The sequence below is a fragment of the Zootoca vivipara genome, chromosome 14 (genome assembly GCF_963506605.1).
Source record: "Zootoca vivipara chromosome 14, rZooViv1.1, whole genome shotgun sequence".
Taxonomy (NCBI): domain Eukaryota; kingdom Metazoa; phylum Chordata; class Lepidosauria; order Squamata; family Lacertidae; genus Zootoca; species Zootoca vivipara.
In genome coordinates, this window is record NC_083289.1 from 38,849,603 (window position 1) to 38,863,663 (window position 14,061).

The window sequence follows — 14,061 nt, forward strand, 5'->3', positions numbered from 1 at the left end:
AAATCGAGGCCAAGGAAATTTGTTACAGCATCGCAGCCAAAAGCTTTTGTTTCAGGAGCTCAGCCTGTTTGTGAGATGCTGCTGTTTCGTCCTTAATTCCCCATCTCGAAATGGCACTGCATCCCGAGCAATTTCTATTAAACCAAAATCACTTTGCATTAGTAACAATTACCTGTAAAAAAAAAAGTATATTCATGTTTAAATTGCATGCCATTTTCATTGGCACTCGTAAACAAAGCCGTAAGAATATTGCCTAAATTGACATAATGTATATTATCTTGTGCAACACTTCTCTCTCAATTAATGTATTCTTTTCAACCTTTCTTTGGACAACAAATGAAATTAAGGGGATAATCTTACTTGCTTACTTATACACCTTTGAAGGTGACCCGGAAACTGCAATTAATCCAGAATGCGGCAGCTAGACTAGTGAGTGGGAGTGGTCACCCGGACCACATAACACCGGTCCTGAGAGATCTACACTGGCTTCCAGTACGTTTCTGAGCACAATTCAAAGTGTTGGTATTGACCTTTAAAGCCCTAAACGGACTCGGTCCTGTATACCTGAAGGAGCGTCTCCACCCCCACCATTCAGCCCGGACACTGAGATCCAGCACCGAGGGCCTCTGTCTGGTTCCCTCATTGCGAGAAGTGAGGTTACAGGGAACCAGACAGAGGGCCTTCTCGGTAGTGGCACCCGCCCTGTGCAACACCCTCCCAGCAGATGTCAAGGCAATAAGTAACTATTCTACTTTCAGAAGTCAACTGAAGGCGGCCCTATTTAGGGAAGTTTTTAATGTTTGATGCTGTACTGTTTTTAATATTTGGTTGGAAGCCGCCCAGAGTGGCTGGGGAAACCCAGCCAGATGGGTGGGGTATAAATAAATAAATTATTATTATTATTATTATTATTATTATTATTATTATTATTAATTTTAAAAATAAAGGCCTTAAAGTAAACCCCCTGAATCAGCGGTTGCCAGCTCAGCGCCTGCAGGAGCCAGTGTAAATGCTAGTAACGCCTATGGTGCTCTCGAAAGGTTTTAGTAAATATCCCCTCAGAAATCTGCAACATAACAGAGACTGTTTCTTCTTCCGGCCCATTTTCTGATTTCACGGCATATTGCCTCCTTAAGTATGACCATATTTCATGCCAGGATTGGACGCCCACCAAGGAGACTTTGTGGGACTGAATACAGCGGCCTTTTCTTCCATTGATGTGGGACAGGCCTGTACTGTTTTGTGGTCCCATCCCTTTTCCTGCTTTTTTAGATGTAGTAGCCATTCTGCCATGTCCCCACAGCAGCTCTTCTTTGTTAGGCCACTTCCCCAGGGAAGCCATTTTCTGATTGGCACTCACGTCACTTTCTCAGCTTTGCAAATATGCCCCAGTAAGGTATGAGTCAGCTGCCCTAAATGGGTATTTTTTGGGGGGAGGGTATCATATTGGTTTGATACTGGTTTTTTTGTAAGATCCAAACTCAAAACTTTGGAACTCCCTGACTCTTGATATCAAGCACACACCTTCACTGCACTCCTTTTGGTGCCTGCTAAAAACATTTTTGTTTAGACACGCCTTTCTAGATGTTTAGAAAGTTGATGCACGGTTAGATCTATTTTTAGTTATTTTAACCTTTTGAGAAAGTCTGTGATTGTTATTAATTCTTCCTATTGGTTTTATTGTTTCATCTTTGAGTAAACTGCTTTGAGTTTTTTCTCTCTTTACAATCAAGCAGTGTATATTTTTATGAGATAAATAAGTAAATAAATAAATACAACTTCGCATATTTTACTTGATATTTTTTCTTGTGTTTCCCTCTATAGTCGATGTTTCGAATTCTGTTGGTTCGTTGTTGTTGTTGACTGGGTTTTTTCTTCCCCCTTTTAAACAGGTGTCAAAGCAGTGTTTTCCGGGCACTACCACCAAAATGCTGGCGGCTCCTACAAGAATATCGAAATGGTTGTTTCGTCTGCCATCGGGTGCCAGCTGGGCAAAGACACCCATGGGCTAAGGGTGGTGGCTGTCACCCCCGAGAAGATTGTTCACAGATACTACAGTTTGAACGAACTGAGCAATCGAGGGGTCGAGAAAGACATCGCGGCTTTGCTTAACCAAAACTAGCCATTTCTTTCCTCTGCCACAATATGGGGGGGGGGCGGCCCTCTGCAGCCCAGGGCGAGGTATCAGAATTGTGGGTTGTGTTATTTTCTTTGTGTTTTTTAAAACAGTTGGCCATGGCAAAGATTTCTCATCATAATCAGAAAGCGCCTGAACACCGCAAAGTCAAACAGGCAGTCAGGGGGATTATATTCACCTGTCAAGGGTGCGTATAAATTTAACTTGTGCTATAAAAAGTAGTGGCAGCGCTATTGATTTTGTAATTAAGGAGATATTCTGAGAATGCGCTGTTCTTAGAATAAACCACTTTTATAGCAGCGCTTAAATGCACTCGCGAACAAACACACGGCACAACCGTCTACATGACAGCCCAATAAACAACAGGAGGCTGCGGAGAAACCAAATGCCACGTTAATGGAAGAATGAAAGGGGTTTGCCCTCAGTTCAAAGCAAATGCTAGGTACACATATGCAATTATAGGGTAGCTGTAAGAAGCTGAAAAATATTCTATACGTGTTTCTAATAAGGAAATACACCTGTTGACATGTGCAATTTGCCACAGGTCTATCGTGCCTCACAGAGGCTCCATCTGCCCTTATAAGTTTAAAGCAGCATCGGGCCACTTAGCAATCATGGCTTGCCCCAAAGAATCCTGGGAGCTGTAGCTTGTTCAGGGTGCTAGGAATTGTCAGGAGACACACACATACACACACCCAATTCCTCTAACACAGGCATCCCCAAACTGCGGCCCTCCAGATGTTTTGGCCTACAACTCCCATGATCCCTAGCTAACAGGACCAGTGGTCGGGGAAGATGGGAATTGTAGTCCAAAACACCTGGAGGGCCAAAGTTTGGGGATGCCTGCTCTAACAGAGCTACGTTTCCCAGAGTTCCCTGGGAAGAGGGATTGGTTGTTAAACCACTCTGAGAATTGTATCTCCATACTAGGAAGGGGGTGTCTCCTCTAAGCACCCTTAACAAACTACAGTTCCCAGGAATCTTTGGGGGGGAGCCATGGCTGTTTAAAGTGGAATGGAGAGCAGGGTTGTCTCCAGGTGTGGAGGGGTTCCTGGCCGAGTGCCCTTGGGTGGCTTTCTTTGACATCAGTGGGCTCCCCCTGGTGGTTATAGCAGCAGCAACTTCCCACACTTCACCAGTGTACCATCACAGCAGTGGATTGTGGGCAATATAAAATGGCGGGTTGCCCAGGTGAGCTCCACCTGGGTGCCGTGTTCTGACCCCCCAGGACCCTTACAAGAGAGGGCATTTCCAGGATCCGGGGAGTCCCGTCTCAAGAGACAACGCTCTACAGCCTTCCATTTAAATGCTCATTTTATGGCATTTTTGCATTGATCGCTTGAGTAGGCCCTGCGCGTGTGCGCACTGCTCAACGGTAGGCACGACTTGACACTGATTCACCACCCATGAATCAGTCCTCTGAAAGGAAATCATTTAGAGCTTGCCATTTCCACCTCACCGCAAACAAACCTAAATCAGCGGTGAGCTAATTTAACTGTTTGCAGCTCCAGCCAAGAAATTCCGGGAAGTTGTCGTTTGGTGTGAGTACTTGGAATTCCATTAGAGAGCCCTAAGTCATTCGCAGAAATACAATTCATGGCGCTCTGCCCTTAAAACCAACGGAACAATCGGTTTAAACCATTTTTTTTTTGTTTGCTGGTTTCTCCTCTTCTTACACATTTTGATTTCTTAAAAGAATGAAATTGAACTCACACTCTGTGCCGGGGGTGGGGGAGTATTTTCTCAATGGAGTAATGGTGTTAATTGAGGTCTTTTGAGTCCAGGGTTATTTGTAGGTGGCTTAATAATCCTACAAAACTGGTGGGTGGGTTTTTTTGTTTTTTTGCTTTTATGGTTTAATAGGTTTCTCGTGTTTGTATGAGGGACCAGTCCATATTTTAAAGGATGGATATATTTCTTATTAAGGAATATAATGTGTTGTGTCAGCACCAACCATGTGTCTTTTGGGGTTCCCAGGCTTTCCAAATGTGTGCATGTAGGGAATTTGCAGGCGAATGGTACGACAAATTGGTGTGAAATCACTTTTCAATGAATAACAAATCGCCTTCCTGTGCTTTAAAACAGCCTGCACTTGGTGTGTGGTTATATAAGTGCAGTTGATATGTTATCAAGTAAAATGGCAACATTAAAAAAAAAGAAGACATATTTTTAAAATGCATAAACAGCTACTTCAAGTGATCATTCCAAACTGAATTGTTCCATTTTAAACTGAATCCCTGTCAGCTCGACTCAGAACACAAATTGAATAAATGGAATCACTGTTGTTTAGTCGTTTAGTCGTGTCCGACTCTTCGTGACCCCATGGACCATAGCACGCCAGGCACTCCTGTCTTGCACTGCCTCCCGCAGTTTGGTCAAACTCATGTTCGTAGCTTCGAGAACACTGTCCAACCATCTTGTCCTCTGTCGTCCCCTTCTCCTTGTGCCCTCAATCACTAGCTCAATGGAATCACTAGCTCCGCCCAGATGTTAAAGGCTTCCTAAATTGAAGGGAGAGTGGGATCTGTTCCTACCAAGACCTGGTGTTCTCCATGGTGAAGATCTGCAGAAGGAGTTCTGAAATGCGCAGGGAAGCAATTCTCAATGCACACCTTTATCCACTGCGGAGCAGAGACAGAGGAAATGTGGCCTTCCAAGGGGTTATTGGACTCTTATTCCCATTAGCCCCAGCCAGCTTGGCCAACAGTGAGGGATGGTGAGAGTTGGAGTCCAATGATGCCCGGAGGGCCAAAGGTTCCCCCCATGCTTGGTGATCTTCAGCTGGTGGGTTGGGACCCAATATTGGTTTGTGACCTGATGGAAGGATGGGTTGAAACAGCCGCATGATCAAGATAAAAATAGTGATGGGGAGGAGAGAGAAGGGAGGGGATAAATGTCCCCAAATACATATTTGGATTATAATTGAGTCCCAGGTCTGAAAAGTTTGAAGACCACTGATATAGAGGTGATTGGGATGTGGCAGAGGGGGTGATATAACTCAGCAAATCCCTCCTCTCCCCACAAATATTTTTCACACGCAGGAGGGCTTTAGCCACTCAAGTGGCCACTGTTTGATCTTTTTTTAAGGTGAATGATGTAGAAATGTTCTTGTTTCTTTAGTTTCTTTCCCCTTTTCAGGGGGATTTAGAATGGTTATGATTGTTTGCCTGTTGGCCTTAAACCTGTTTGACCTCCCTGAATGGAAAACCAATTTTTTAAAAAAATGGGGTGAGAAATCTCCTTACTTTGATCTTTTTTTCATACAGGCAGTCATAAAAAAATAAAATAAAAATCTCCATTTGCAATATATGTGGTCCAGTCAGTATGATAAAAGTGCAAAGGCATAATGAGCGCTCTTGATTTACGAAGAGGAAATGTGTAAAAATTCTTTTGTAGTAAAAGGCACAAGACCTCTGGTGCATGGAAAACTTACCAAAGGTCTTTTTAGGATCCCAAATCACACCTAGAAGCTTCTAGAAAGTTCACGAGCAGGACACAATGCTACTGCCACCCACCACCACACTCAAATAGAATCATAGAATCGTGGAGTTGGAAGGTACCCTGAGGGTCATCTAGTCCACCCCCCTGCGGTAATCACAACATGCAGTCCCTCATCCAATTTGAAACCATACTGGGCCCTGCTTAGATTTGCAAATGTGCTAGGTGTTTTATCGCTGCACCATGGAGCTATGTTCGCCACTTATTTTCAGAGGGATGCTATCTACAAGTCTGGAGGTTCTATTATTTCAAATTGTCATTTATTTAAAAACACTATTGTCCGAATTAAGATGACTGCTGGCACTTCTCCAGTGGAGATTGGTTCCTCAGGGTGAACTGGGTACTGCCCCAACAACCTCCATCTGCTCTCAGACAGCCTTCCCCTCCTTACCTGCCCTATTTTTTTTGTTGTAGCCCAGGCACGTCCAACAGGTAGATCGTGATCTACCGGTAAATCAGTGGAGGTCTGTGGTAGATCCCTGGCTCCCCCCAAAGAAGCTCAACAACTTTGGCTCCCTTGAAAAAGCTTAACATTTTAGCCCTGCACCCCCCAAAAAGCGGTGCTCCTCTCCTCCTCCCTAAAAAAGCTCAACAACATTGACCTGAACCCCCCAAAAGGGGATAGATCACTGCCAGTTTTTAACTCTGTGAGTAGATCGCGGTCTCTTGGGAGTTGGCCAGTTGGCCACCCCTGTTGAAGCCCATCCAGGGGTGGCATAGGCTGTCACTTTCCTCCCCCTCCATCTCTGTGTTTCCCTTGGAGAACTCAGCGGGGGGGGGGGGAGTGGAGGGAGACATAATTGGCATTAGTTGGTTCTGCCTGTCATAGGCTCTGGCGCCACCTCCTGTTGGACTCCCTGCCTTGACACCCTATTAATGCCCATAATCAACAGCTGTTGGACTGGTTCACCGGCAAGAGTGCTGATAACCTTCGCTGATGGGCGAATCTACTAGGCTCTTTCCCCCTACTTCTCCTTGAACTTAAATCCGAGCAGAAGGAGGGCTCTGCTGGATCAGGCCAAAGGATCGTCTAATCCAGCATCCTCTTACCATAGATGCCAACCAGAAGTGTGCCTTCCTTTTAAAGGTATCATTGTGAACACGATAGGCAGAGCCCAGCTTTTGCTCTCGTACACAAAAGGTCACCTTGGCTTAACACATAAAAATTTTAATATATATTTTTTTCCCACATCCCCAAAGCATTCATCATAGTTGTAACCTTTTAAGGCCCTTTAAGAGCAGTGAAAAAAAATCCCAATTTACTCATTTGTCACTCATTGACAGTCCTAATAACTGCTAGGTGGTTTGGAGGGCGAGGGAGGGTGAAGTTCCAACTGATTTTATGAAAAATGAGCAACCTCTCATTCGAAAAAAGGAAGCTTTGAGCTCTCGGGGGCCTCTAAATGAGATGCTGAGGTGTTCTGCATACGAGGAGCCTTGAAAGATTAAGCCTGAAATAATGGGCTAATGCTGCCAATTTCTTCAAAAGTCCAATACAATAGAAGCAGCACGCAAGGGCACAAGATTCAATCAAGTTTCAATCAAGTATTATTAGTACAAAAAGAAAACAATAAGAGAACCATATATAAACGCTGACACAGAAGCCAAAACCAAACGTCAAGCAGATAGCATATACAAATAAATACCGAAAGGCAAACCAGTCTTTATGGTCTTTGAGGCTATGTAGCGGTCGGCAAAGTGGCAGCAGGTCGAACGAAGTGTCAATGATAGACAGGCTGCCGGCGCTTTTCCGCCTGTTTCGCCCATATGACGGGCTTCTTCAGTAGTTTCTCCTGCTTTCAGTTATGTTTAATGCATTCAAATTCGTATGAAACCACTTATCTTGGCTTAGGCCACAATGCTCAAGTTCTTATTTCAAAAGGTTCTCTCATGCGGCTTTGATACATTTACATATTCAATTTCTTATATTCAGAGTTTTCTTAGTTTGAGCATGTATTTATTTGGATATGCTATCTGCTTGACGTTTGGTTTTGGCTTCTGTGTCAGCGTTTATATATGGTTCTCTTATTGTTTTCTTTTTGTACTAATAATACTTGATTGAAACTTTTGTACTAATAATACTTGATTGAAACTTGATTGAATCTTGTGCCCTTGCGTGCTGCTTGTATTGAAAGATTAAGCAGCAGGTCTTGAAGCTCCAACATCCCATTTCTAAGAGTAACCAATCAGAGGCCCGTGGGAAGCCAGAAGTCAGGGCATAAGGGCCATAGCCCTCCCCAGCAACTGGAGCTCTGTGGTACGCTGCCTCCGCACATGGATGGTCCATTTAGCTGCCTCATGTAATGCCATGGATAGGCCTTAAGAGCACATTGATTCAGAGCAGGGTGGGGCCCCTCTTCCAGCTTGAGGGCCACATTCCCTTCTTGACAATCTCCCAGGGGCCACGTGTCACTGGTGGGCGGGGCCAGAGGAAAAAGTGGGCAGAGCCATCGGTGCAAATTTTACCTCTGTACACTTGGCTGGTTTTAAGGCACATGCACCCGCCTCTCTCTATCCAGAGAAGCAGCCGAAGGACACCACCTTCCAGTCAGGCAAAAGCACTCCAGTGAAACACTCATTTGGCCCCCAGGTTGAGGTTCTTCGCCCCAGTTTCAGGGGATTTGCACCTCACGTTTCCCCTCGGCGCAGCAGCTTACATGCAATCAGTCAAAAGAAAGAGAGTTCCTGTCTGCACAATTACAATCTAAAAGACATGACACAAAAGGAAAAGTCAGGGGGGAGGGAGGAGGGGAAAGCAAACGCAGGCACCAATTCTTGAAGTTGAATGGTAGCTGGAAAAGACACCGTTCATGGAGAGGAGGAGTCCAGTGAGGGCGGTCTTAGAATGGAGCTGATGGAATGGGCTCTCCTTCCCAACTGTTTGTCTTTTCCACCAAATATCTTTCAGTTATTGCAGAGTGGATAAGTGGAGGGATAGCTCCAGTGACCAAGATGACATAAAAAGAAAGCTGTTAGTAACAGCCATCAAAATAAATTCATGGAAAGATGAGACTTATTTATACAATTTGGGAATGAAATAAAGAAATGGCCCATATCTGTCCTTGCAATTCTCCTTCTTTAATATAAGAGACTATTCATATGTAAGGTCTTCACACACACACACACACACACACCTTTTCCCTCTCTCCCTTTGCATATACTGTATACACATTTGTTTTCCCTTTCCCCTTTTTAAATTTTAAATTTTTTTTTTAAAAAAATTAAAATTTAAAAACAGAGGAATAAGAGCTGATTCGCAGGCAACAGGAACTGAAAGTTGCACCAGGGCATCAGAAACAAGGGACAAAGCCATAAGGAGGGACCAAAGACACAACCAAAGGATGAGGCAGAAGACAACAGGAGGAGCAAACCAAAACTCAAAAGGTCAAAGCCTGGAGGCAGGACTGAAAAGCAAGCAAGAAGTCAGGACTGAAGATCAACCCAAATACAAAAGAAGCACACCAAGGCTTGTTGCTTAGGCAGGGTTAAATTTAACAGGAAGCACTGTTACAGTATGTTGTGTACAAGAGGCCATAGCTGCCAAGTTATCCCCTTTTTTAAGGGAAATTCCCTTATGCTGAATAGGCTTCCTCGTGAGAAAAGGGAAAACTTGGCAGCTATGCAAGAGGCGCCAATGCCCAGCCTAGAGGACTGAGTTCAGCCTGGGGCCTAAGGGTTCTATGTTGCCCAGTTAACCACAACCCACAATTCTGTGGCTCCCCACACAAACCAATTACATTCATACCTGGGTTTAAGTACGCCTCGGTTTGAGTATTTTCAGTTTAAGTACAGTGGTACCTCTACTTACGAATAACTCTACTTACGAATGTTTCTACTTATGAACGGAGCTCCGTCCGCCATCTTGGATGCAGTTTAGATAGGATTTTTTTCTACTTACGAATTTTTAGATAGGGTTGCTTCGACTTACGATTTTTTTTCTCCCAATGCATTCCTATGGGATTCGACTTACAAATTTTTTCGACTTACGAATGTGCGTTCGGAACGCATTAAATTCGTAAGTAGAGGTACCACTATACTCCGTGGACCTGTCTGGAACGGATTCATCCACTTTCCATTACTTTCCATGGGAAAGTTCGCTTCAGGTTAAGTATGCTTCAGGTTAAGTACGGACTTCCGGAACCAATTGTGTTTGTAAACCGAGGTACCACTGTACACATAAATTTTGGGGACTCTTCACCAGAGCCACAGCAGCTCACAGCATTAAGCTAGACATGCAAGACATCTGACCTGGTGTAAGACTACTTCCTATGCTCAGCCATAATTTCTGCTGTTTGCCTGGTACGTTGAGAGAAACAACAACAACCCTCTTTGTATGCTGGGGAAAAGACTGGGTTTGCACTCAGTGGGAAGTGACAGTTTCTTAACCCTCGTCACAGCTGCAGACACCTTTCCAGCCCCCAAACTCTGTTTCCATCAGCCCAAGTCAAAACAAAGAAGTTTGGTTGGCTCCATTTACTTTGGCGGGCATAATTAGCTAACATGGAATTAATACGGATGCCTCAACTAATCAGAAGTGGCAGAGGCCCTTGTGGTCACACAGCACCTCTTCGCGTTTGTTTATGTAGAACAAAATCGCTCATGCTGAGTTAAGTTTGGAAACAGACCACCCACAGAGATGCTCTAATTATCATCTAAGGAAACGAGCCTTTGATGTTGTGGAGATGATATTTCCACCGTTCCAACAGGGCCCGTAATTGTAACTAGCTCTTAATGTATGAAAGGCGCTTGCTTTCTTTTCTTTTGCTTTTTAGTACTTTGGGGAAAACATAATAAGGAAGTCCTCTAAGAGGGATCACATCTGCCAGCCACGCCCCCACCCACAGAATGACCCAAGCTTGACATTTCTGAAAAAGAGGCGTGGCCCAAATATGGTTCCATCCTGGAACTGTAACCAATCAGGAATCCACAGAGTCAATAGGGGACTCCCTATTTCAGGTCAACAAACTTTTTCATCAGGGAACCAGTCCACTGTCCCTCAGACCTTGTGAGGAGGCTGGAATATATATATATATATATATATATATATATATATATATATATATATATATGGGTGAACGAATTTCTATGCCCCACAAATAACCCAGAGATGCATTTTAAATAGAAGGACACATTCTACTCATGAAAAAGCATGCTGATTCCCAAACCATCCGCAGGCTGGATTTAGAAGGCAATTGGGCTGGATCCGACGCCCAGGCCTTAGTTTGCCTACCCATGCCCTATTCCTTTCCCAGAGCTACAACACCCAGAGCAGTTTAACGATAAATCCTTCTTCATGGAGCTGGGAACTGTAGCTCTGTGAAGGAAATAAGGGTCACCTAACAACTCTCAGTGCCTTTAACAAACTACAGAATTCTTGGGGGGAACCCATTATGGTTTATAGTAATGTTATGGCACCTGCAGTGTATGGTGTGAATGTGGCCTTTGAAACAGGCCTCATTTGCCAATGATCATGATCGATCGACATAGGTGTGCACAACACTTATACAAGTTGCAGGAATAGGGATGGGGGGAAAGCAAGATTTGGTTCGTATTTAAAGGTGAACCTTTCTATTTTACACTAAATTTGTGAACTGAAACACAGCAAAATCCACACTTTTCTGAATTTTGCAATTCAGATCTCCAGCCAATTAATGTACGTGGAAATGCACACATTAGTGAAAATAACATAGAGTGCATTACATCGGTAGAAAGTGCTTTGCTAAATGTGTATATCAGAATAAATCTGCACCCAAATGCTGGTGAATTGTCAGCAGCAGTTTATTTTCTATTAAGCCAACGGATGTGGCAATGTGCTGAAATGAACTGAATATTGGAAAAACGAGGAAGTGAAGGAACCAAAATTGACAGATTGAGCCATCCCTATACAGGAGGGCAGGCTTCTTGCAATCCAAGATTTGACATGAGAGGCAAAAGAGGAAGAGAAACAGAGGCAGGTGCATTTAATTCCATTACATGGCTTAATTTCCGTGGCTTGGTGGTAGAGCATCCGCTTTGCACACAGAAGGTCCCCGGTTCAATCCCAGAGGAACCCATTCCTGAAACTCTGGAGAGCTGCTGGCAGTCAGCGAAAACAATGCTAGATGGACTAATGGTATATGGTGGCCACTTTCTGCATTTCTTTACAGAGGATTCTGGGGAATAAGCCGTGTTGGGCAAATCAAGGCTTATATCCAATTATGTTCATAGCTGCGAAGTCCCGGTTAGAAAAATACGGGAACAGCAGCGCCGGAACTGGAAGTTGCTTCTACGCATGTCCAGACATGCGTAGAAGCAACGTCCGGTGCCAGCACTGCCCGATTTCTGGTGCCCAGACATGGGCAGATCAGCACCGGAAGAAATCCGGGGGAATTACGGGGTATTTCGCCATTCGGGATGACAGCGGGAAACGGCTTTAAAAACGGGGGTTTCACAGGGAAAACGGGAGACTTGGCAGCTATGATTATGTTCGAGCAGATCTGCTGAAATTAATGAACCTAAGTTAGTCAAGTCCATTAATTTCAGTGGGCCTACTCTGAGTAGGACTAAGTAGGAGCATCAATACAATCCTAGCAGGGGGTGCACTGAGGCTGCTCAGCTTGGCTGCGCGAATCCCATCGACGGTGACAAGATTTCAACAGCCTATTTTGGCACAGAGCAGTAGCCCAGAGCTAATTGCTCCCTGCCGGCAGCGGCATGCATCCTCCACTCTGATCAGTCACCTTCCCTTGTTGGCTGTTTTGCAACAGACCTTGTCCCTTTGGGGTCCCTAATTTTAAAGCTATGCTCAAGCAGCTGCCTTTATCAAACCAAGAGCAGGCGACGCCGGGTGCCCCTAAACGCAAACCGATGTAACTCTCTGCAGAAACAGCAAAGGCTGTTTTCTGTAGGGACCTTTCAATCTGTATGTTTTCCTTTTGTCTGAGCCACTGAAGGGGAGACCGGCTTTGTTTCAGACGGGGGGGGGGGGGGAGCGCGAACGCAATCAATAAGCTGCTTTGGATAACACTGGCACTAAGCTGGCTTTGCATTTGCTGCTTGAATGCTGTAATGCAATACCAGGGGTGTCTCCCTTTTAAGAGGGCCAGGGTGGTAATTATGACTGCCGCACACAAGGCGGAAAGGAGCTTGAAAGATACACGCTTTCAATTACGCGTTGTTGACAAAGGCTTCAGGCTGTGCTGTTTATGGAGCCTTCAGGATCAGTTGGGGGAACTTGCATCGATAAACAGCAATTAAAATAGTGCAAGGCGTGGCCGGGGGGGGGGCGGAAATGCTGGCTGCGATGGTGGTGAGGGCGGGGAATGCAAAAACTGAGCAGATTGCAATGGAGTATCCAGGGAGGAAGCACAACTGGAACTCTGAACAAGCACACTCCACGCTGCAACAAATTGTTGCAGGCCCCGCTGCTTGAATAGAACTAAAGCAAGGAACTGAGGCAGGCATGAGAATAAGCTGAGCACGCTAGGACTCCACTCGACACCCACCTCGTCTGCACACCAAGTGTTTCTCTTCACTTGATCCTTAGCTTAGCACAGACTGCCGTGCTTGAAATGGGAGGGGGGGTCTTTCTCTCTAGATCTTCCCTAATAGGAGCTGATAGGTATCAACTGCATCCTGTGGATACATTTGTTCCCCAGCAGGAAACCTCGGTGGCATTTCTTCTGCCTCTTACATAGATCCTGCGCTCATTACTTTGATGTTCTCAATGAAATATCGGTTGCCGCATTCCCACTCGGCGGGAGCTTAAAAGCACATCCCCCAACTGAGTTTCCCTTCTGCCCCAGCCTCCCTTCAAGCAGAGTGTGACACACTGGCAATTCAGTGATGCTCCTCCCTGACGAATTGTCCCACGGGGTGCACAACTGGTTCAAGAGAAGCGTTTCAAAGGAACAATGAATGGAAGCAGAACTGCTTAGGATTCATACTATACAGATATTCTTAGGCAAAATAAAAAAAATTCCTTCAGTAGCACCTTAAAGACCAACTAAGTTTTTATTTTGGTATGACCCAGTTATTTGGGGTTCAGTAAAATTCAAATGTGCTGTGGGTTAAACCACAGAGCCTAGACCTTGCCGATCAGAAGGCCGGCGGTTTGAATCCCTGTGACGGGGTGAGCTCCCGTTGCTCGGTCCCTGCTCCTGCCAACCTAGCAGTTCAAAAGCACGTCAAAGTGCAAGTAGATAAATAGGGACCACTCAAAGCGGGAAGGTAAACGGTGTTTCCGTGTGCTGCTCTGGTTCGCCAGAAGCAGCTTAGTCATGCTGGCCACATGACCCAGAAACTGTCTGCGGACAAACACCAGCTCCCGCGGCCAATAACGCGAGATGAGCGCCGCAACCCCAGAGTCGGTCACGACTGAACCTAATGGTCAGGGGTCCCTTTACCTTTACCCTAAAACTCAAATGACCTTACCGGCCTGCCTTCTT

The 14,061-nt window shown here is 45.1% G+C and overlaps 1 protein-coding gene and 1 long non-coding RNA gene across 2 annotated transcripts in view; one reads left to right on the forward strand and one right to left on the reverse strand.

The window, feature by feature from the left end:
• The window catches only part of CPPED1 (calcineurin like phosphoesterase domain containing 1), a 68,407-nt gene extending 62,963 nt beyond the window's left edge, over window positions 1-5,444 (forward strand). The window contains exon 4 of the mRNA XM_035130594.2: window positions 1,893-5,444. Coding sequence (XP_034986485.2) covers window positions 1,893-2,122 — 230 coding nt within the window. The 3' untranslated portion in view covers window positions 2,123-5,444. The remainder of the gene's footprint in view (window positions 1-1,892) is intronic.
• The window catches only part of LOC132593212 (uncharacterized), a 33,385-nt gene that overhangs the window by 8,425 nt on the left and 10,899 nt on the right, over window positions 1-14,061 (reverse strand). The window lies entirely within an intron of this gene.